Source organism: Ursus maritimus, unplaced genomic scaffold (assembly GCF_017311325.1).
Source record: "Ursus maritimus isolate PB19 unplaced genomic scaffold, ASM1731132v1 scaffold_21, whole genome shotgun sequence".
NCBI lineage: Eukaryota > Metazoa > Chordata > Mammalia > Carnivora > Ursidae > Ursus > Ursus maritimus.
The window spans coordinates 6,887,199-6,912,304 of record NW_024424564.1 but is presented as its reverse complement, the minus strand read 5'-3'; the positions used below and the strand labels follow the sequence as shown (position 1 = coordinate 6,912,304).

The following is a 25,106-nucleotide window of genomic DNA, read 5'->3' as shown; positions in this document are numbered from 1 at the left end:
GTAGGAGAAGAAAGGGGGGGTAAACAGAAGGGGGAATGAACCATGAGAGACTATGGACTCTGGGAAACAAACTGAGGGCTTCAGAGGGAAGGGGTGTGGGGGAACGGGATAGGCTGGTGATGGGTATTAAGGAGGGCACATATTGTATGTTGCACTGGGTGTTATACGCAAGTAATGAATCATGGAACTTTATATCAAAAACTAGGGATGTACTGTATGGTGACTAACATAATAAAAAATTATTAAAAAAAAGAAAGTTGGGTGCTAAAGAGCTAAATAATGTATCACTAATTGTCTGGTATTTTTTAGTAAATAATCTGAAAAGAAAATGAAGGAGGTTGTTCCATATCAAATATCTGGTTCCTCTTGGTAAGCCAAAGAAGACTTCTCCCTGAAATCATACCTTTCAACCATACTGTCACTACAGAATGGGAGATACCTACAGAAACAATTGGAAAATGCCTGAATAACACTGTGGAAGTCTCTGACCTCTCAGGTGGGAGGCATATGTATGGAGATAAGTCACTAAACAGCATCCATGCTCAAGGAAGGGAAGAGACACAGATCTTGGTTTGCATCCCAGCCCTGTCAGTTACTATGTGTCCTTTGGACACATTATTTAATTACTCCACAATCAAAGGGTGATAACTACACCTCTGAAGGTCTGTTGGAAGATGAGTGAGATGTAAAGCACCTGGCACACAGTAAGTTCTAAATCAATGAGTGTTATTATTATTTCAATATTATGTCAAGAAAATAGAACAGCAAAAGGGACGTGAGCCCAAATAACATAAAATCTGGGTAATAATTAACTGGCGTAATCATTAAGTTGTAAAATTATTGCTGATATATGTTATTGTATGTGTCTATCGATGACACGTAAAATCTAATCCACTGTTTATCAAATAAATGACAAGAATGGAAGCTTGAATAAAGAAATGAATCATCACCTTGCACTGTTGTTAATGTTCTTTTGCCCCCAAAATGGGTTGTTATCACTAAAATGGTTTTCTCACTGGTACTGTCACTAGGGAGATTTTCAAAGAAATTATAAAGAACAGTATCAAATTAACAGTCTTGAACGGAATTTTTTTTCTAGACTTAATAGGAGAGATCATGGCTGAAATTAAGATAAAACTTTTTAAAAAGATTTTATTTATTTATTTGAGAGAGAGAGAGAGCAAAATCGAGAGAGAGAGAGAGAGAGAGAGAGAGAGAAAGAGAGTACCAGGAGCAGGGAGGGGCAGAGGGAGGGGGAGAAGCAGACTCCCCGCTGAGCAGGGAGTTGGATGATGCGATGATGATGTGACGCTCGATCCCAGGGTTATGGGATCATGACCTGAGCCCAAGGCAGATGCTTAACCGACTGAGCCACCCAGGTGACCCTTAAAATTTTATTTTTTAAGTCATCTGCATACCTGATCGGGGGGTCTCAAACTTACAACCCTGAGATCAAGAGTCACATGCTCTTCTGACTGAGCCAGCGAGAGGCCCCAAGAAACAACTTCTTGAGCAATATTATAAAGGAACATGTAAGGGCTTCCATCCTTAGACACTTTTAAGAAGACAGACAATGCTCCAGCTGAAAATGTCATCCTCATCTGTGGTAGCCAGCCTCCAGGATAGCCTCTACTGATCCTTACTTCCTAGCACATGCCCTTCATTACTCTCCTGCTCAAATTCAATCAAGGCTGGCCCTGAATATGGCTGACGTGATGTGTGAGTGCCAAGGCTGGGTCATAAAAGGCACTGCAGCTTCTGCTTCAGTCTTTCAGATCGGTCACTTGTTCCAGAACAGGCCAGCTGCCATTCTGTGGGAGCACTCGTGCTGTCCTGCGGAAAAGCCCATGTGGCCAACAGACTAAGCCAACTTGCCAGACTCGTGAGAGAACCACCTTGGAAGTGGATTTTCCAGCTCCAAATAAGTCTTGAGATGACCACAGCTCTAGCCTACGTCTGACTGCAACCTTATGAGACTGAAACGGAAACGCCCAATGGAACCCTGTCTGATTTCCTGACTCAGAAATTGACTGAGAAATAATACATGACTTCTATTGTTTTAAGCCATTAAATTTGTTTTTTTTAAAGTAATCTCCAAGACCACATGGGGCTCAAACACATGATGCTGAAATGAAGGGTTGCATGCTCCACTGTCTGAGCCAGCCAGGCTCCCCAAATACTTTTTTTTAAAAAGATCTTATTTATTTTTTTGAGAGAGAGAGAGAGAGAGAGAGAGACGGTGCATGAGCAGAGGGAGGGGCAAGAGGAGAGGGAGAAGCAGACTCCCCGCTGATCGCGGACCAGACGTGAGGCTCAATTCCAGGACCCCGAGATCATGACATGAGCTGAAGGCAGCTGAAGGCAGACACTTAGCCAACTGAGCCACCCAGGTACCCCCTCAAATGCTTTTTTTTAAAAAGTAAACTCTACCCCAAAGTGGGGCTTGAACTCATCACCCCGAGATCAAGTCACATGCTCTACCAAGTGAACCCGCCTAGTGCCCTTGGTGTATAGTTTTGGGGTTATTTGATACGCAGCAAAAGACAGCTAACATATCAAAACAAACAAAACGAAAAACAAAACATAACAAAACAAACATTTTCTTACTACTGTACAAAGTATCCTGCTTATAGGCTGAACCATATGATCATTCAAGATAACTTCTTGCTTCTTGCTTCATAACTTTAATGTTTTAACAGGTTGACATGTCATTAACTCTATATCTTTTCCTATAAAATTCTTTAAAATTTAAAAAAAATTTTTTTTCAGGGGCGCCTGGGTGGCACAGCGGTTAAGCATCTGCCTTCGGCTCAGGGCGTGATCCTGGAGTTATGGGATGGAGGGGCTGGGAAGCTACCATCCCGGGCCAAACAGAACCCATTGCTTTTTGTGTGCCTTGCCACCTAAGAACGGTTTCAATGTTTTTAAATGATTGATACAAAAAAAAAAAAAAGGAAAAAAAATTTTTTTTCAAAGATTTTATTTATTTATTTAGAGAAAGAGAGTGTGAAGGGGAGGGAGAGGGAGAGAGAGTCTCAAGCAGACGTCTCACTAAGTGCAGAGTCCCTTGCAGGGCTCAGATCCCATGATTCTGAGATCACGACCTGGGCCAAAACCAAGAGTTGGATGCTTAACTGACTGTGTCACCCAGGTGCTTCAGATTTTATTTATTTATTTTAGAGAGAGACAGAGTGAGAGGGCATGCATGTGAGCAGGGGGACGGGCAAGTGGAGGGGAAGGGACTTTTCCTACAAAATTCTTATGTGACAAGGAGAATTAGCCAATCAAATATTTAATGAACATCCACTAAGTCTGAGGTATTATTCTAGGCGCTCTGCTGATTAAAAGGTAAGATAAAGCTGTTGATAATAAAAATGATAGTAAAAATAATGGTAGACACTAATACTATACATGTACTTGTCTTAGACAGTGTTCTAGACACTGTACATATATACTCTCATTTAACCTTAACGTATATTGCCAAATGTCTTCCAGAAAGGTCATACCAAGTTACACTCCATGTGCAATGTTTAAGAACCAAACTCACTGCAGATGTTTACCTACCAGCACCTAAAGTTTTCAAAAAAATTCTGATAGGTGAAAAATAGAAGTTTAATCTGCATTTCTAGGATTACTAGATCTTAAAATGTTAAGCACATTAAAGTTCTGTCTGACATATGTTACAATGTTGGCATTGTGTTTTCTTGACATTTTTATAGTCAGTTTCAATCTCTTCCTTTCTAATTTCCTCCAACTCTTTTATAATTTAAAGGCTCTTTCCTAGCCCTAGATCAATTAAATTTTCACTTGTATTTGTTTTCTAGTTTGTTTATGGTTTTGTTTTTTACGCATGTAGTCATTTTTTGTGGCAGGACACAGGAGTTTTTTTTCCCCCCATAATCATGTCTCCTTCACTATCAATTAAGTTTTTCTTTCCCCACTGATTTATGATGCTACTTTATTATCTCAGTAACTCTTATATTACCTGGGTATGCTTTTTTTTTTTAAAGATTTATTTGTTTATGAGAGAGAGAGAGAAGTGGGGAGAAGGGCAGAGGCGGAGAGAGAGAGAGAGAGAGAATCTCCAGCAGACTCTCTGCTGAGCTGCTGCTGAGCTCAGAGCCCGATGGGGGGCTTGATCTCACAACCCTGAGATCAAGACCTGAGCAGAAATCAAGAATGGCTTAACTGACTGAGCCACCCAGGTGCCCCTGTGCTATTTTTTTTTTATTACTAACTTCTACTCATTTATAAAAAACCATCACATTCTCCTCCTGAAAGCCTTCCTGATTCTTTCAAAAAGATATGAATGCTGCCTCCTTTTTCACCTTCATAACATATAAAATTCTCCCTTGTATCACAGTTAACAGGATTGACCCAATTATACTTGAGAGCAGGGAACAGGTGTACTATATATTCATTAAAATTACATTACTGGATTTTCATTGAAAGGTAGTGATGGCAAAACCGATCTAGTTTGACAAAAAAATGAAAACAGACAGTTCCCTCATTTCAACAAATATCGTTGTGCTATCCATTATGAAAAGATTATAAAGGTGAGTGAACCCTAGATTCTGCCTTAGGGAGTTCACCACTTAGGGCAAAGAGACGTGTGAATATACGTGATTAAATAGTGTGACTAGTGTAAAATAATCATGCACAAGCAAGGAGAAAGGAAAAAACTGAGCAAGTAGTGGGCAGAGTTTCAGAGTAGTGGACACACCTATGAGCTGGGTTTATGGTGCTTCTTAAATGTCAAAGGAATTTGTAATTAATTTGAATGACAGCACATCAATTCAGAACCTTTAACAGAAGTTACATTAATTTATCCTTCGGAGAACTTTTTGAGGAAGCCTGACGTAGTTTGGGTAGGATGAGCAAGCTGAAGAGCTCTGCTTGGAAGCGGTTTGCTTAGTGTAAACCTGAAATGCCTTGCACAGGGTACAAGTGCGAATTACTGCAAAGTGTGTGATTGGGTGAAAATCAGACAAGGGGATGAAATATAAACCTTTACCAGTATCAACTACTATAATCCACTTCCTTGCATTGGTTTAAAAGCTATGAGAACTAACTCCTTGTGGGGGAGCACAGTTCCAGCCACTAGCCTCACCGCTCGGCGCCCCAAGGCCCAAGGCGGGCCAAAGGCAAGCCCAGGCCAGATGTCAGAGCAAGAACTACTGACGTCATGTAAGCGTGATGTCACTAGCACTGACGCATCTCACAGGGAGGGGCCTCTCAGCTCACCTCAGAACGCAGTCAGGTCCGCGGTGCAGCGAGTTGACCGTCTCTCGTTCTGCCCTAAAGGTCCGAATAGTCAGCGCTGCGGGAACCGAAGAGCCGACGTTGCTCAGGAGCTGAAGACGGGCCGCTTTCCTCCTTCCTTGGCCCTTACGGGTGTCCTCTCTAAGGCCCAGGCGCGGTCCAGGCAGCAGCGCGCTCACGAGCCCGTCGCTTGCGGCGGTCACGCGCACGCACGCTGGTGCGCACGTTCCCTGAGAACCCGGAAGTGCGAGGGAGAGGAGAGCCACGTGGGTGGAGCTGGATCGCAGCTCGCATGGGGGAGTCTATCCCGTTGGCCGCCCCGGTCCCGGTGGAACAGGCGGTGCTGGAGACGTTCTTCTCTCACCTGGGTATCTTCTCTTACGACAAGGCCAAGGACAATGTGGACAAGGAACGAGAGGCCAACAAGAGCGCGGGGGGCAGCTGGCTGTCGCTGCTGGCGGCCTTGGCCCACCTGGCCGCGGCCGAGAAGGTCTATCACAGCCTCACCTACCTGGGGCAAAAACTAGGTACCTCCGCCCCGCCCCCCGTGCCCTTTGAGGAGTAAGGAAAGGGGGTATATTCCCCGATCGGCAGTGGCTTGGGTTCCCTGTCTCACTCCTAGCCTCAGGCTCAACTTGGCACTCCCAAATCTCCTCCCACCGTTCCCTTCCTTCCTTCGGCTTCCACAAACCCCGCCCACCGGCCTCTGCTGCTGATAGATTGGCCGCCGGGTGGATGCTCTTTTCAGGGCTGTGTCTCAAACCGATGGGTGTATCCATTTTGCTCAGTGCATGGATTGGTGCCGTAAATGAAAAGTTAAGCAAACTGTATGTCTTCCCTCTTCTGACCAGAGACACTGTGGCCAGAGGAGCAAAACTTGGCAATACAACCTAGTTAGAATTAATGAACACTTTTGTCTGGCCTCTTGAAGTTAAGGCCCCTACGAATTACAGATGGAGTCCTACCCCTTCTTAGGCCGTCAATAAATATTTAATGGATGAGGAAATAAATGAATACTGGACAGGAAAGACAAGAAATATGCCTAACACTAGCAAGAGGGGACTTAAGGGGAAAATGGTAAACACTCTTATCATTCCATCATAAATCTTGACCCTGAAAGTAAGATGCAAGAGCTGATTCAACCGATTTTCACTAGTAGAAACAATTGGTATGAGTAGATCAGAATGAAATAAAGTATGTGAAAGCCAAGGGCTATGCATATAAACTATTACTACTTATAATTACCAACAATCAATATGAATCCCAGAGCTTTCAAAGTTAGTATTTTAGTTAGTATTTTAATTATCAGAGGCACAGGGTCTGGTATGTATGAAGAACACATGTATGCCATAAAGAATAGGAAGGTAAAATTGAGTGCGGATTCCATTTTGATTTTTAGCTCCCAGTTTCCTTATATTGCCTGAAGGTGGCCATGTACATATTGCTTTCAGTAAACGCCCAAAGGGCAGGGCTGAGATCTTAACTTCTGCCTTAGCTGTTCAAGTAATAACTTGTTGTTCAGTACACTGACTTACTGGCAAAAGTGCTCAGATAGAATCACCTTGTGTATTTTTTCCACCCCTTTTTACAGTGGCACTTGTCACAAATTTGCAACTGCTGTTGCAGTGTTACTATCCCCCTTTCTATAGATTAGTAAATTGTCTATGCGCACTTGTATGGGTAGTTGACAGGTCTCAAACAAGAATACCTGCCTTTGAACTGTCAGATTGTGTTTTTATCCATATGATTTATAAAAAAATTGGTGTATGTATTATAATTTAAAAATACTTTGTATATACATTTGACCCGTGAACTGCATGGGTCAACTAATACACGATTTTTTTCGATACAGTATAGTACAGTAAATGTATTTTCTCATCCTTCATGATTATCTTAACATTTTCTTTTCTCTAGCTTACTTTAAGATTACAATATACAATACATATAACATATATGTGTTTATGTTGTCAGTAAGGCCTCCAGTTGACAGTAGGCTATTAGTAATTAAGTTTTGGGAGAGTCAAAAGTTATACTCAGATTTTTGACTGTGTTAGGGTAGGTCAGCTCCCCAGCACCCCTTTCACCACCTCTGACATTGTTCGGGGGTCAGCTGCATTTGGAAATGGGGAGGATTCTGGCTGTAAAATTGACGGTGGGTAATTTTCTGGCAGTTTTAGTTGTTTTTAGATTCCCCCACCTCATGAAGAATGGTGATTGATCCCAGTGCCATGATTCTTAATTTGTTTAGGTTCATCTATGAGTATTTGATGAAACCCATGGACTTATGTGGAAAATATATGTGTAATACAATTTTGCATTTAATTGGAGAGGGTTCGGTTGGATTTCCTAAAGCCTATTGATGGACCCCAGTTTAAAAATCTGTTATTCTAGTTTAAGTTGTATGTGTCTGGTTTTAGGTAAACAGAACTGGCTGCCCTGGGTGTAAGAGCACATGTGAGATCATCACTGTCTCTGCCCTGGGTTTTGTGAAATGGCCCTTATTATGTAAAGTGATTAATTCTGCGTGGACCCCCAGCTTGCATGGATGAGCCTGAAGACTGCACCTTGAAATTGATCCAGGAGCAATTTACACTATGAAACATTCCCAGGCATGGTTCAGGCTCCCAGGTGATCTGTGACTTCTGAGTGAATGTTCTGAGAATGGCATGTTTAACTTTAATGCCTCATTAACTTATTCACATATATAGTAAATGTAGGTTGCAGATCTTAAATTTTAACTTTACATCTTACAGGTTTTTGATACTGGAATGTTTGTGATATCAACATGCTTATGACTTTGTGATTTTTTTCTTAAAATCTTGTGGAAAAAATTTTGTGTTGCCACTTAAGACATTCCCAGGTTCTTCAAATACTTTGCTAATTAGAAGGCATTTTTTTTAAAAGCAAAACAAAAAGTTTTATGTGTATTTTTAAACACTTAAAACATGGTCCAAAAAAAGGGAGTCTTTCTGATCTCACTCTTGTGACTGGTGTTTATCAGAAACCTTGTCAGTGAATCCTGCTTCTAGATGCACGTGTGTGTAAACACTTTAGGCAAAGGACCGACCTGACAGGGAGACTTCTGTTCTTGTATTGGCTCAGTTCTGAAAAACTTTGGGTGGACCCCTTACCTTGGAGCTTTCTCTTTCCTTTGAGGGGAGAATATACCTGTTTGGGGAAGGATCAGTGATAAAAATATTCCGTCTCATTGTCTTTGGAGGATTTTAGGTCATACTTTCTCCGTTTTGTTTCATTACTGGAGAGTTTCCTCAACCTCTGGTTGCTAGAATTTAGCATGGTAGAAAATGACTTGAGAACTGATGTTTATAAATTATCATTAACAAGAAGTTGTGGGACAAAATGCCCAATTAGACATTTTACATACTCCTTTAATATACTTACTACTTGAAATTTTATCATGTGAGATGGACTGTTAAAATCTTGAGAAATAATGAGGATTCAATACATAGAACCTTCTGGAAATAATTCAAAATAATTGTATTTTGTAAATCCAAAAAATTGTAAAGAGGAAGATGTCTGGTGTCTCTGCCTTCTTGTTTCCCAGTAAGAAGGGAGGCCAGTCCCCATTGGATGTTCCTAACCAGGGTAGTCAACAAGTAGGATTGCGCTCCTGAGAGCTTTGAGAAAAGAGACCTCATTAATGGTCTCTCCCTTCCTTCTAGTATCACTTGGTTTCACATACTAGTGATTGATGTTTATTGATAAGCTTTTCAGGGTATTCTTTGTATTTATGTGGTGTTTCCACTCCCTCAGATAAGGGTAATCTGATGAAGGAAGGTATTCCTTTTTCACCCAGAGTTAAAATTGTCACCAAGGCAGAGGTGAGTATACGGTTGAGGACACCCAGCTATCTTTCAAATAGGTAGCTATTCTTTTTTACAGTACATGAAACTCCCAATTTACCATAGAGTTTTAGAAGTACAATTAGGTAGTATTTAGAGTTTTCTGGGTTATATATATATATATATAAAACAATGAGAGAGAGGGAGAGAGAGCATGGGGGGGAGTTCAGAGGGAGAAGCAGACTCCCTGCTGAGCAGGGAGCCCACTACGGGACCCATCCTGGGACTCCAGGATCATGACCTGAGCTGAAGGCGGTAGCTTAACCAACTGAGCCACCCACGCGCCCTATTTAGAGTTTTCTTACATCAGTTATAAATCGAAGGGAAAGGGATTAGTGTTATGGAATATGCACTTTGCTCCAGGCACATTACATACCAAATGTTACTTCCTTTTGTCTTCGCTCTATTACTAGTTTCATGTTAAAAACAACAACCAAGGTTCAAAGTGGCTAAGTCATTGGCACATCACACAGCTTATAAGTTTGGAAGCTGGAATTTGGAACTAAGTCGGTCAGAATTCCAGAGCTTTTAGGTTTTTTTGTTTTTTTTTTTTAAGATTTTATTTTTAAGTAATCTGTACACCCAGTGTGGGGCTTAAACTCACAACCCTGAGATCAAGAGTCGCACGCTCTCCTGACTGAGCCAGCCAGGCGCCCCATAGATGTAGCATGGTACTCTTGTTATCTACCTAACCTAAGAGATTTTTTCCTAAACGTGGGCACAGAGGTCTATTTATTTCATAATGTCGCTTCACAAAATCTGCAAGGTTTGATTGAAGATAGGCAGGGAAGGAGGGGGGCAAACCCTTCAGGGTACAGTCCCATGTGGGATGTCAGCTCTGCGGTCGATCCAACTGCACCACGTGGTTTTTGCTGCTATTAGTAGGAGAAGTGATTTGAATGCTAGTTACTTTGTTTAAGCAGTATATTGAAGAAAACATTTTTTAAGTAATGATAGTTTATGGAATAAGTAGTAAGGTGACCAACCTTCTAGGTTTGTCCAGGGCCAATGGGGTTCCCAGGACATGGGACTAAGTCCGGTTTTCCAAGAAGCCAGACTTTCAGGGCCAAAACCTAGCAAGTCCTGGGTAGACTGGGACAAGGTGGTCAGGTTGTAGGAAGGATGTAAGATTCGTTTCTTGAAATATAAACTGAGCCATGAACTAAGAAGAACATTGTGAAATGTTTCATTTGTTAAGAGGATATTTTACAAATGCCTTGATAAATAATTTTCAATCCTACTTGATGTGTTTAGAATAATAAGTTTATTTATGAAAGCATTCTGTGTATATCAGTAGAAAATTTAAACTGTCGTCCACCTCTGAGGTTTTTATATATTTCTAAGAATTACTGTTTTAAACCTACCCTGTTTCTTCTCATTCTCCTAGTGTCTTGCCTGTGACCCTTTATTTAGTGGGGTGCGGAAATGCTTAAGAAAACATCTACGAAGCTGACTCTATAATGACTAGAAATAGAGTTGATCACGTATTAATACAGAGTAAGGAAATGATGTCTATGCCACTGGATCCTTTTTAACTGTTGAAAGGGATGTATTTGGTCTTTTTTTTTTTTTTTTTTAAAGTAGGGTCCATGCCCAACATGGGGCTTGAACTCATGAACCTGAGATCAAGAGTCACATGCCCTACCAACTGAGCCAGCTAGGTGCCCTGGTCTTTTTTTTTTTTTTTTTTTTTTTTTTTTCCTGATTTCCTTTGGAACCCCTGAGTTACAGCAACAGTTATTTATAATTGCTTCCTGCTCTTAATCATTCACAATGTGATGCTTATTTTGTTATAACCTATAGTGTCAACCTTGTCAAGAGTACTTACTAAAGATTTCTGGGTGCCTGGCTGGCTCATTCAGAGGAGCGTGCGACTCGATCTCAGGGTCGTGAGTTCAAGCCCCATGTCGGGCGTAGAGCTTACTTAAAAAAAAAAAAAAGTACTAAAGATTTCCTTTTTTCCCCTGGGATCCCAGTAGTCTGTTCTTGTGTAAGGGAGAGACACGTATGTGTATTTTCCATTTTCTGGTATGGCTTAAAAGATAAGATTCAAAGGAAAATGCAACTCTAGTGCAGAGATAAAATCTTCTGATTTATCAGGAATAACAACAGTGTTTTCCAATCGGGTATTCTCTTTTGTTTTAAATACATGTATGTGGAAGGAGGGCTATTTAGATCCAGGTGGATGTCACCTGCTAGGTCAGTTATCCTCTGAAATAAATGTGAATCCTCATTGAAATGGAGTGGGGGAGAACTGATGCCTGGGTAAGGAAATCATACACAGGTCTGTTGCTATGGTAATGAGTTGCACCAGGCATTCATTTCTTATTCCTCAGTGAACTTACGAATCACAAAAATATTTAAATTCCAATCATAGGAGTCAGCGACTGTGGTAGATGATAATAGCCCCCTGAGCTCTGCAGGCCCCACTCCTTTCCTTTTGGATGCTGGGTTTTGTCCTTCTGGTTTCTCTTCCTTACTTGCCATGTGCTAATGTCACTTGCCTCCCAGGGGGCCAGTCCTTCTTCAGCAGGAAGGACTCCATCCGAACCATCTATACTTCCCTGCACAACGAGCTGAAGAAGGTGGTGACTGGCCGCGGCGCACTGGGTGGGACTGCCCCCCACGTGGAGGAACTCCTTTCCCACCTGTCAGAGCAGCTCTGCTTCTTCGTTCAGGCCCGGATGGAGATTGCAGACTTCTATGAGAAGATGTACACCCTGAGCCCGCAGAAGTTCATCAACGCTGAGGAGCTCGTTGGACTTCTGGACACCATCCTCAAGAAATACAGCTCCCGGTGAGTGTAGGTGAGGGGGGAGGGAGGGACCCACGGAGCAGCCTCTCACTCCCACACACACGAGCTCCCTCCCCGCACTCTTCTGAAGAAAATATGATGAAATGACTGTGAAGGGGAGAAATAGTTATTTAACATTTTATGCATATTAATTAAGCAACAGGTATCCATTAGGTACCTTCTTTGGGCTTCATTAACACCATGCTGGGTGGATGCTTCTCCAAGCAATAGCCAAAGACCAAGAATGAAGTAATCCTCAAAAGATGTACTGTAACTGATTTTGCTGCTTATAAAAGAGTTCACACAACAGGAGAATTGTATATAAAATAATTTTTTTAAAACAAACCATTATTCAAATAAATGTCCCTTTCAAAGTAATCACCTTGGTGAGTTATCCACTGAGACCTCGGATGTAACCATTACTTACCTTGTGTTAGAAACTTCTTCCTAATTGCTTTCAGTGCCTGTGGCATAGTTTTGGTTTTGTTTTAAACTTTATTAGTGGAGACAGGCATCTGTGCTTTTGAGGAGGGCATACTTAAAATTTTTTAATAGTCAAAAGGCTATTTGTAGCCAATTTAATTTTTTTTTAAAGATGTTGATCAGCTGGAAAACATGTATTTGAAAGAAATTGCTACTTTTATTTGAAAAAAAAAAAATGAGCCTGGCTATAATGTATTGCCCACTTCCTGAGCCAAAAAACAGTACCAAAGGAATTTGAGAAGCATTGCATGTTATTATCAGCTACAGAAGGCATGCTCCGTGAAGGAAACCAGTCACAAAGATCACATGTTTGTATCATTCCAGTTATAGGAAATGTCAGAATAGGTACAGTCATAAACACAGAACATCGATTACAAATTACAGACACAGAAAATGGTTGTCAGGGACTGGGGGTGGGGGGGGAGGTGAGAATGGGAGAGTGACTGCTAATGGAGATGGTTCCTTTTGGAGAGTCATGAGACTGTTCTAAAATTAGATAGTGGTGATGGTTGCACAACTCTGACTATACTAAAACCATTGAATTCGATACCTTAAAAGAGTATACTTTACGTATATGAATTAAGTAGTAAAGCTATTATTAAAAAGGAAACAAAGCTGTGCAGTGACCACACAAACATCCTTCCCCTGGACTCATATTATTACAATGTTGTCGTGTTTGCTTTCTCTCTCTCTGTATATAATTTTATCCCCCCTCCCTGCATTGTTTGAAGTCAGATGCAAACATCATGACCTCTATCCCCAAATACTCAGATTGTATCTTCTAAGAACTATATAAAACTGTACCATAGTTTTCTCAATCAGGAAATTTAGCACTGTTTTTTTTTTTTTTACCATCAGCAGTAAGTAGTCCATATTCAGATTTCCCCAATTGTCTCCAAAATGCTCTATACTATTTTCTGTTGTCATGTATCTTCTGTTTTTATGATATATTCTAAATTTTTGTTTTATCCATTTTTAGTAGGTAATACATTAATATGGCTCAAAATCTATGAAGTATGAAAGAGTACAGAGGGAAAACTGCCCCTGTTCTTCATCTACTTAACTCCTTTCTAACAGGCAATGAATGTTGTTAGCAAGTTCTTCCTATCATTCTTGAGAAATAGTCTGTACATGTAAATATACACATTTTCTTTTTTTAAACAAATTTTACATGCTAACAAAATTTCTGTTTGCAACTATTTCTTCCGCAAACCTGATTTGTACATTTTTTTGAATAAAATAATTTTTTGAAATCCAAAAGCAAAAGTACATTTGGAGATATGATTCTCAAAGGGAGGAGGTCTCATGTGGTGATTCCCAAAAGCTAATGTGAAAATGTTTTGCTGAACCATTTGGGAAGCTTAAGAAAAAGAACCATACTTGCCCCCCGCCCCCGCCCTGCCCTTCTTCCCCGAGAGGGTAAGATTTAGTGATTGTCAATTGGGTGCCCAAAGACCTGTATGTTTTAAAAGTTCCCTGTGATATTGAAAATAGTCTCCATGAAAAAATTGTTTGGATAAATAAGAGAAAGGTGCCAACACTGGGATATACTAGGTATTGAACCTTAAGCAGTGTGTGTGTGAATGTGCATGTGTCTGTCTCATAGGAATGATTATTACTTATTTAACTATTTTCATTTTTTATTTGATTAGATTTGTGATCTATCCTTTTTGCACCTTCTTTGAAACATCCCACTTCCCAGAACTTTGAGAATTTCTTCCATTTCCTGCAAAAGCCCAGCTTTCATTCTTGAAGCTTTTAGGGCGGTACTTGGCTATACCAGCTACTGAGTGGACACTGATAGAATCTGATGGAGCCAGGGGGCGGTATCACCCAAGGTCAAGGTGTTTTCATCTGTCTCTATTTTTCACCCATGCTGCCTTTATCTAATTAATAGGGAATTACTGATTATAGATATCCAACCCTAAAATTATCTTAATTAGAAACTTTGGGTTTAATTTGAACAACACAAATTCCTTAGTTAAAAAATTCTGAAAAGTTGAAATTCTGTATAATATGTTGATTTTGGGGGTGGAAGTGGAATTATTTTAGGTATAAATTAACATACTTTGCTGTTTGCCAGGGTAATATCCTTTTTTTCTGTAGACCTTTCTCCTTCTCCTTCTCCTTCTTCTCCTCCTTCTCCTTCTTTTCTGTAGACCTTTTGATTTGGCATCAGGGCTATACCAAACATATTTCTTTCATGGTTCCAGTGTCCTAGAGAAGTAATTCATATTTCGTATTCTATTGTATTGAAAGAGTTAATCCTTTTCCCAAAGGACCCAGTTTATCTTTCAGGAGATGTTTATTTGCCCCAGTATATCTGATCCATGTCAGAACTCTTCTAACATATTGTGTAAATCTTTCATCTTTCAAATGATGAAATGCTTTTGTATTAACAAATTAACAAGCATGATGTATAGCATGGAGTCTAAACCCGGGGCCCTGATTTGAGATGCAGGTTCCGCGTGAGTTATTGCAAGGTCCACTCTGCTTTCAGAGATGAGCGGGAAGCGTGTTTTGTTTTTTTCCTTTGCAAGCCAGTTGTGTTCAGAGTAGAACAGTATTAAAGGTTTCCTCTTTTGGCAAACATTGCGTTATTAAGCAAATGTAAATTATTGCTTACGAACCACAGTCATTGTGATGCTGCATTTCAAATTGAATAATTAACATTAATCATATGAGTCCTTATTGTGTGCCCTTAGAAGAAAAAATGTGAATTAACTCATACAGGATCAGGATGTGTACTATTCCTTGAATACTTTTGAGGAGAGGTAGAACTTGGGGCTTTTTCTTTTTTTTTCCCCAAGGAAGCACCAATGGACATTTTTTGATTCTGTAGAATTCATTTGGAATTTACTTACCTCTTTTGTACAGTGAGCGTAAAAGAAGATTCTGGTTAATTTTTCTATTTCATAGTTAAACAAAGGTGGAAGATGGGTTATAAGTGCAAAATATTTACTCTCCTAAGTCAAGAGTATAACGTTAAGAAGTAATTCTTTAAAGAAGTAAGCAATTATTTATTCGTTCCAGACATCTTTTAAAAATCCCTTGGACGGGGGCGCCAGGGTGGTGCAGTCGGTTAAGCATTGGACTCTTGGTTTCGGCTCAGTTCCTGTTCTCACAACTGGGTTGTTAGATTGACCCTGCCCCAGCATCAGGCTCTGCTCTCAGCACAAGTCTGCTTATGACTCTCCCCCTCCCTCTGCCCTTCCCCGCTGTGTGTGAGCCCGTGCTCTCTCTCTCAAATAAATAAATCTTAAAAAAAAAAAAAAATCCTTGGGGCGCCTGGGTGGCACAGCGGTTAAGCGTCTGCCTTCAGCTCAGGGCGTGATCCCGGCGATCTGGGATCGAGCCCCACATCAGTCTCCTCTGCTATGAGCCTGCTTCTTCCTCTCCCTCTCCCCCTGCTTGTGTTCCCTCTCTCGCTGGCTGTCTCTATCTCTGTCAAATAAATAAATAAAAAATCTTAAAAAAAAAAATTCCCTCTAATGTGGCAATAATATACCATTAAGTGACTTATATCCTTTCACCATGATTTTTAAGGAATTTTTCTTTTTAAGATTTTACTTTTAAGTAAAACGTGAGGCTCAAACTTAAACCCAACGTGACTCAAACTTCCAACCCTGAGACCAAAAGTCGCACTCTCCGTCGACTGAACCAGCCAGGCACCCCAAAGAACATTTTTAAAAATTGAGTCACATAAAGTTTCTGTTTGCATTTTAGGGAGCACAGTTTTTTGAAATGAATGCTTCAGATGATAGGATTCTCACTCGGGGCAGAAATGTGATTTATTTAGGCCTTGTGCCCTGTTTCCTCCAAGAAAAGATTTGTGATGATAAGTGAAATTAACAGTTAGTTGTGTGTGTATAGTGCAACAAGGTGAATTTTCACCCATTGAAAATTTCATAAGCAAAACCAACAATAGTGCGATTTCTGTGGGACACATTCTACTCTAGGCATTAATGTGTCTGATCTGAATCTTATCAGTGAGGGCTGAAGGCCTTCTGTGATCTTGCCCCAGCCTATCTTTTCAAATTCATCTAAGGCCCATCAAATGCTTTAAATTGTACCCAAACTCTTAGTAAAAAGGAAGAAACTTCAAAGAGAATTTTTTTTTAAAGATTTTATTTATTTGACAGAGAGACAGCCAGCGAGAGAGGGAACATAAGCAGGGGGAGTGGGAGAGGAAGAAGCAGGCTCCCAGCGGATGAGCCTGATGTGGGGCTAGATCCCAGGACTCTGGGATCACGCCCCGAGCCAAAGGCAGATGCTTAACGACTGAGCCACCCAGGCGCCCCCAAAGAGAAATTTTTGAGGATTTTAAGCAGAAGCCAAAAAACAATCCATAATCTAATGTGTTCCCTATAAGTATTTACCATTTCCTACCTTGGTTCATTATTTGTTTTGCCTAGAATGTCCTTGAACTTGGAGGGGAGGAAAAATACCTTTTCTTCTACCCTTCTAAATTCTCAACAGGGGGCCCTTTAACAGAAGACAAATTAACAAGAGAAAAACATACCAGTGTATTTAATATAAGTTTTATGCGTCAGGGGAGGCTTCATGAAATAAAGAAGACCCAAAGATGCTGTTAAACCTGTGTTTTTATGGTAGGTTTTGTTAAAAAACAAAATTCAGCCTATTCCATTTGAAGATATAAGAGTTGTGGGAAAATGTGCCTGGATGGGAAAGGGTCTGAGCTAAGTGTCATGAGTTGGGGGAAGCAGCAAGGCCTGTTCTTTCAGATTCTTCTCTGCGTCTCTTGTGTTTGGAGCTCCTTTCCTTAGAGTAGGGAGAAAGGCATGTCTCACTTGAGGGTTTTATGACCTGCTTCAGGGGGGGTCAGGAAATCTTTCCTGCACTTATTTCTCAAATTTATCCAACTGAAAATTGTCAGTATACCAAAATGCCGTATTTTAGGGTAGTGTGTTCTGAAGCCCATCGTATTCTCATATCATGTATCAGTTGCTATTGTCACAATCATTCTGTATAACACACCACCCTAAAATTCCCACGTGCAGGCTTGCACATTTACTGGAAGTTGGCCTGACAGGCCTGGCTTAGCTGGGTAGCTCTGCTTAACACTGTTGGTCTCACCGGGTTTGGCTTAACACTGCGAGCTCTGGGCTTGGTCTGCTCCACGTGTATGTGTTCCTTCGGGGCCTGAGGTTAGTGGAGAGCCAGCTACCCAGTGGCTCTGGCCCAAGTGCAAAAGAACAAGCCCAACCACGCTCCTTTTAAGCATCAGATCTGTTAACATCCCTTTGACCAGAGCGAGTCACATGACCCAGACCATAGTCCAGACGTGGGAAAGTAGACTCTACCTCTGGGGGGAAGACCTGCAGAGTCACATGGCCGAGGGTGTGGAATCAGGGGTGATTAAGAGTGGGGTCCGAAATTTAAGCCCTCACCTTTACACAGCCGAAGCCTGGCTGCTCTTGAAGTTGCGTGGCTCACTTTAAATTCTGTCTCCCTTGTGGCCTGCATGATCTTTCAACCAAAAGAAATTGCTCCTTTTTCTAAAATCTTATTTTATTTTGTATCTCTCATAAGAGAGGTGTTAACTTCCAACTTGTATCCATTATAAGTACCTCCTTCTACCTTGGGAAGTCTCCATAGGGCAAACCTTTGTCTAATGCATCTTTATATCTTCAATGTATTTGTATCTAAAAACTAGTAAAAATTTTAGGTGAGAAGAGACTATATATATTTTTTTATTGTGGTAAAATATACATGACATAAAATTTACCATTTTTAAGTGTCTAGTTCTCTGGCATTGAGTACATTCACGTTGTGCTACAGATTGGTTTTTAATCGTTTTAATGTGACTTCTCACATGCACGGGCCCTGGATACTTCTTTTGGAAGGAACTCCTTGATGTGGATTTGTGAAGAAGAGAGTTCTCTCTCTCTCCACCCCCCTCTCTTTCTTTTGGCTTTTTTAGAGCAGATGTTCTCTGCAAATAGTTGTCAATTTATTCTGTATTCAGACTCTTTCCAGCTTGCTGCCATAGTTGAGGTGTGTATTTTTAGATTACAACAATTTAACAGATCCCCCTATAGTGTGAGTTGTAAATGGGTATGAGGCACAGAGCAGAATGGAAATGGGGAAATGATACATCATAATGCTAATCGCCAAGTCTTGGCAGAATAACGGTAACATGAATTTTTAGCTCTTCTTAAGGATGAAAAATAGCTTCGACATTCACATTCATCCTAATAAGTGTTGAACATTTAAACACTTTTAGTATATGTTTATGGAAGAGCTTGTTCAGAATTCTTTCTGAAGATTGGTACAGAGAATTCATGTTCTTTCAAGGAGAATGCTGGGTATAAATGATGATTTCCAATGAAGCAGAAAAATAACTTATTGTTATTTGTGGTAGAATTTTCATCAATCTCTTACCATTTTCCTGTTATTGAAAGTCTCACTGTGTTCCAAGTTTCTGGGCAAATTTTCTTGATACCCATCATTATAGAATCTTGTAATGCTCTGTGGTCATTAAGTGTCAAGGAGCCTAAAGGCTAAGGTCGTAGGAGCAGTTCTTGCAATTCAAGGATTTTGAAACGTGCCGTAGTGAAGTTGTGTGCGTGTGTATTAGACTTCCTTTCTTTTTGTTTTTTAATGATTTTTTTTATATTATGTTAGTCACCATACAGTACATCCCCGGTTTCCGATGTAAAGTTCGATGATTCCTTAGTTGCGTATAACTTTCTTAATGTTTATTTCAAAGCATGTAATGTTTGAAGAGTCCACATTAGTTAATTAATTAAGCACGTGAGCTGGAGGACTTGAAATGTAGTTTATCTTTCTGATTCTTTTTTTTTTCTTTAAGATTCATTTGTTTATTTTAGAGAGACAGGGTGAGAGACAGCAGGTAAGGGGAGGTGCAGAGGGGGATAATCTTCAAGCAGACTCCCTGCTGAGTGTGAAGTCTGATGTGGGGCTCAGTCTCACGACCCTGAGATCATGACGGGAGCCGAAATCAAGAGTTGGACGCTTAACTGACTGAGCCACCCAGGCGCCCCTGTCTGATTCTTTAAATGTATTATTAGACTGAGACCCTCCACCCATGTTTTAGCTTCCCTCTCTTGAAGGATATTGGAGGTAAAATGCTGGTAATGGGAAAAAAATAATGTGTGGTCATGTAACTATATCCTTATCAATTGAGTTTCTATCTTACACTATCCAACCTAGTGTGGGTCTCTAATCAATGTTTAATAATCCCTCTAATTAATGTTTAAATGGATTTTTTAACCAGCTATATTTGTGATGATTTTTTTGTCTTTCTTTTTTTCAGGAATATTTTTAATGGTTCTTTGTGTTTTGACAGCTACAGATTATTTTTCCCTTTTAAAAAAAATTATTTATTTATTTTTATTTTTTTAATATTTTTTTTATTATATTATGCTAGTCACCATACAGTACATCGCTGGTTTTTGATGTAAAGTTCGATGATTCATTACTTGCGTATAACACCCAGTGCCCGATGCAATATGTGCCCTCCCCACCACCCATCACCAGATGATTTTTTTGTCTTAACTTTTTCATTGATAACCAGCATTTTCCTCTTCAGCCGGGGCCAAAACAGCCATGTGAGAAGCTTCTGTCTTGTCGACAGTGGAGCAATGAACTTACATGGGTTCAGGCCTGGAAATCAAATCCTCTGGTGCCTGGGGCATAAGATGTGCTCAGTACATGCTAGATCTTGCCCACATATTTAAAATAGGATCGCTTGCAGATGCTTCCGGTCTTTGGGAAGAGTATAAGGGGTTGGTGTTGGCTCCTTGAGAAGGAGGGTGCCCCGGGCCAGGCAGACACTCAGACCCCCTGGGCATTTCTCAGAAGAAGCAGCAGCCTGAGCCAGAAAGCTCTAAGTGGTCCATATAGGGAGGATTCTCCTTAGCCATTGTTACAGAATTTCGTTTAGATCACAAACAACAGAATCAATGAGGCAGAAAGCAGGATTCCAATCTTCACGTAGTTGTTGCCATGTTTACGGAGTCTCTCCTGAATCTCTCGTACGGGCCTTATGTTCTAGAGATAAAGGAGTGAAGGGAGTAGGCGGCTTTGACTTCTCCTTAGGGAGGAGCTCAGAGCAAAGGTGACCATCTGTCCCAGTCTGACAAATTACGTGACGCAGCTACTCGAGTGGAAGACAGGTATTAAGAAACTAGAGGATATGATTGGGGTCACCTGACTTAGGAGGTGAACAGAGAAGACATTTTTAAGGAAATCACTCTGAAGGGGAGACCTGAAACATCAGAAAGAGCATGCTCTCCCTTGCCTCAGCGTCTTTGCACTTGGCCTTCCCCCCCCCTCCCTGGAAGGAGCGACTCCCACATCCTCGCCCCTCCTGCTACCCAATATTACTGTTACCAGCGAATTAGAAAAAATGTTTTACAAATAGCAGGTAGCAGTCCATGAGTCATAGAGTTAATTTCGTGAGTAGTAATCCAATTTAAAACATACAAATGTTGAAATGTTAGATATTTGTTATTTAGCTCCCTTTTTGTTTTTTAACTGCGATTAAATATGAAGAACTAGGACTGAATAAGGGCTTACCTTATGGAGTTACTAGGAACGTTAAATAAGTTTACGTGTGTTACGTACACATTTAGGAGATGTTTTAGGGACTTTTTTTTTTTTTTAACCTCTGCCTCTTTAGGACATCTTGAAAAAAGGATGCCTTGTTTTGATGATTATGTTAGGTATACAATTCCCAGAATAAACAAAATAGGCTCAGAAAGAAGTACAGCTAATTTAATTTCTTTGCATTTGAAAGGAAGGTAGCCACTACTCTCATTTTTTTGTTTAAACGTCAGGCGATTTCCATAGGAGGATATGATGCTGACATAATTCTGAGACGGTGAAGTTATGTCAGAACAACTTTTTATTTATTTATTTTAAATAAATAAATAAATAATGTATTAATTAATAATCCACGCTGGGCGTGGGGCCTTCTGTGGGGCTTGAGCTCACGACCCTGAGATCAAGGCCTGAGCTGCAATCAAGAGTCAGTCGCTTAACTGCCTGAGCCACCCAAGCGCCCAGAGCAACTTTTTAAATGTATCTGTGTGGAGCCCTTCAGTTTTCCTTTCCCTGCCCCCAAATGTAATATTATGTGTCTGGCCACGGTGTGTTGTTTTGAGGGTAGAAAATGTCCGTGTGGAGTAACATTCCCGCTTACTTCTGTTAATTTCCCTTCCCCTCTAGATTTCACCACCCCATCCTCAGTCCTCTGGAAAGCAGTTTCCAGCTAGAAGTGGACGTCCTGAGTCATCTCCTGAAGGCCCAGGCTCAGGTCTCGGAGTGGAAGTTCCTCCCGTCCCTGGTGAACTTGCACAGTGCTCACACCAAGCTGCAGACTTGGGGCCAGATCTTTGAAAAGCAGCGGGAGACCAAGAAACATCTGTTTGGAGGGCAGTCTCAGAAGGCCGTCCAGCCCCCACACCTTTTCCTCTGGCTGATGAAACTCAAAAACATGCTTCTTGCCAAGTTTAGCTTTTACTTTCACGAGGCACTGAGCCGACAAACGACTGCTTCAGAAATGAAAGCGTTGACTGCAAAAGCCAACCCGGACTTTTTTGGAAAGATTTCCAGCTTCATCAGGAAGTATGATGCTGCCAATGTGTCCTTAATCTTTGACAACCGAGGTTCTGAGAGCTTTCAGGGTCACGGCTATCACCACCCCCATTCCTACAGAGAGGCCCCTAAGGGTGTGGACCAGTATCCAGCCGTGGTGTCTCTGCCCAGCGACAGGCCCGTCATGCACTGGCCCAATGTCATCATGATCATGACGGACCGCATGTCCGAACTGAACAGCTTGGAGAAGGTGGTCCACTTCTATGATGACAAAGTTCAGAGCACCTACTTCCTGACCCGCCCAGAACCTCACTTTACCATTGTTGTCATTTTTGAATCAAAGAAATCTGAAAGAGACTCCCACTTTATTTCCTTCCTCAATGAGCTCTCACTTGCCCTTAAGAACCCCAAAGTTTTTGCAAGTCTGAAGCCTGGCTCCAAAGGCTAGCAGGTGATTTGTGTGAAAGGTTTGCAAGACTGGAAAGTGTGCTCCTAATTGCTCTAATGATCTGCTGTGGTCTGTGATTAGAGTTTCCTTCCAGTCATGCTTCTTTCAGAGCTAAATTAAAGACAAATCCTCCCTAATTGTGTCGCACACTTTATAAGCAATTAAGGCCAATTGAATTAAGTATCCAAAGAGTAATCTAGGAAGTGCTCATGGCTACTGTCTCTCCGTGGTACAGCAGAGTACCTGCAGCATTTTCTCCTATGTCCCTGTGTTTCATGTAGACTGAATATTTATTGGCCTTTGGTTTTTCTTTCCACCTGTTTTATATTGTTCTACACTTTGTTTTAATGCAATTCCAAATGCCTTCTCCTTTCCCCTCTTTCCAGGACCAGTAAATGGGATAAGATGTTAAATGGCCTTTTCAGAATCAAGGACTGTATGTTTTCTATCCCATAAATTAGCAAATCAACATGAAATTAGTTTTATGATTCTCATCAACAAATTAATATTTTGGATACCAAAGTCAGTGTCTTGGTGAGAAATTTCTGTCAGTTATTGAAATCGACAGTGAATCAGAGTGGTCGCATGGCATCAGTTTTCACAGCTTCAGAAGACTCCCATGACTGCTTTAATGATCATGGGTTCTTTGGGGGTGACCTACACACCTATCTGCATTTGTTTCTACCCTTTTAAAGTGTGAATTTTTCACTCTGTTTGAAAGTAAATATAAGCCATAATGTGGGGTTTCTTCACTCTTTGGCGTATTATCTACTTGGCCTTCTGTTTATCACCTTTCTGCTTAAGTGTATGTTCATGTTTGGCTCCACTCCCTGCTTATTCTTAGTCTGAAAAAGCACGTAGTCTTTGTTTTTCAGCCACTTTTAGACATTCATGCGACTTAGCCTGCTTTTATCATACCAAAATGTTGGTCTCAATACCTTGTACTTGCTAAAAATCAATTGTGCATTCAAAAGACCTCTTCATAGTTGAGTAATCAAATCAGTACTTAATTTAAGCACACCTGAACTTGGGTTTCATGACTGTCTCCTCCAAATTATTCTTAGAAGCAGTGATACATCTTAACACATGCCGCCTTAACACTGTCCTTCGGTAGGTGTTCATGGAAGTAGGTGGACCCGCGAAGGCCTGATGGGCTGTGGGGAGCTTCACTTCTAGGTTATGGATTCAGAATAAAAATGAGCCACGAAGAGTCATTGAGTTGTTACTATTTGATAGTTCCTTCAATGCTTGTATGCGACGTAATGATCGGTTCAGTCCAGTTTCTCATGATCGCACAGAGCCAAGGTTTTCCGGGGCTGCCCCAGCAGGCGAGCTAGCAGTGCGCAGAGTCGCTCCCAGCCCGTGCCAGGAGGCCTGCCCACCTCAGGCTGGGCTATGTGCTGGAAGGCCCTACTGGCCTATTTTTTATTTCTTTTCTTTCTTTCATTCTTTTTTTTTTTTTTAAATAAAAGTCATATCTGTAAAAAGCCAGTTTGCTTTAAATAGAACGCAGTGATTTACTTCTGCATTTTATTCACTCAGGTTCTATAAAAATCTGAACAACACTGAACATATATTAAACATTGAAAACAATTGGAACTAAAGAGTCAAATCACTTTTCTTCCCTTTTGTGTTTTGCCAAGAAGCTGAAAAATAATTCCTTGGTGTTCATGTATTATTGTTTTCCTAGATAAAACCACCACTGGCCTTAATGATGTGGTCTCCCTTGTACCTAAAAGAAATATGCTTCAGTGGAACATGGAAGAAGAGTGTAAATAAAACTTATATATAATATTAAATAACCAGTTCTTGTCTAGAACATATTTGAAATGTATATTTATTTATTTTTATTTATTTTTTAAAGATTTTATTTATTTGACAGAGACAGCCAGTGAGAGAGGGAACACAAGCAGGGGAATGGGAGAGGAAGAGAGGAAGAAGCAGGCTCCTAACGGAGAATCCTGATGTGGGGCTCGATCCCAGAACACCAGGATCACGCCCTGAGCCAAAGGCAGATGCTTAACGACTGCGCCATCAGGCGCCCCAGGAAATGTATATTTATTTTTAAAAGTATTTTGGTTCAAGCCAAGAAACAAAGTGATTCTACTCAGAGATTTGTCCTCTAAAATCAGTAATGAAATGCTCTGTAAAATCTGTGTTTTGCTAATTGGAAGAGTAAATCTGCATATTTTCTGCAGACTGTTTACTTGGAAATTGTTTCTAAACCACAACTTGATCAGTTTTTATGTGTAACCAGGAGTGTGGTCAGCACTTACCGAGTTTGCCCACAAGTCCGTGAAGAAGCGTTCACTTTAGGATGCTGTTTGGATGCAGGGTGAACGTTCACAACTTTGTCCTCTTGGGTCCAACCTGGTATCTGACCACGTCATTTTAGGGAGTGTGTGAAAATACAGTCGTTCCCCCCTATCTGCAGTTTTGCTTACCTCGGTTTCAGTTATCCGCGGTCACCACAGTCTGGAAGCTGGAAGCCGTGGCTCCTCCTTCTGACGAATCATCAGGAGGTCAGTCATAGCCTCTTGCTACATCGCAATGCCTGCGTCATTCACGTCACTTTATCTTGCTGCGTCAGCACTGTATCATCTCACGTCATCCCAAGAAGGGTGAGTACTGTGCAATAAGAGATTTTGAGAGCGAAAGACCACATTCACAT

General features: G+C 40.9%; 1 protein-coding gene and 1 long non-coding RNA gene across 4 annotated transcripts in view; one reads left to right on the top strand and one right to left on the bottom strand.

Annotated features, from left to right (window-relative positions):
* Positions 1-5,369, bottom strand: part of LOC121104387 — a 117,221-nt gene extending 111,852 nt beyond the window's left edge. For all 3 annotated transcript variants that reach the window (XR_005836659.1, XR_005836660.1, XR_005836658.1), the window contains exon 1: positions 5,245-5,369. This is a non-coding gene — a long non-coding RNA (uncharacterized LOC121104387). The remainder of the gene's footprint in view (positions 1-5,244) is intronic.
* Positions 5,370-5,554: 185 nt separating this feature from the next.
* KICS2 (KICSTOR subunit 2) lies at positions 5,555-23,649 on the top strand. The gene is made up of 3 exons (XM_008684245.2): positions 5,555-5,789; positions 11,637-11,922; positions 21,619-23,649. Exons 1-3 carry the CDS (start codon positions 5,555-5,557, stop codon positions 22,433-22,435), a joined length of 1,338 nt encoding a protein of 445 aa, XP_008682467.2. The 3' UTR covers positions 22,436-23,649.
* The last annotated feature ends 1,457 nt before the right edge of the window (positions 23,650-25,106 follow it).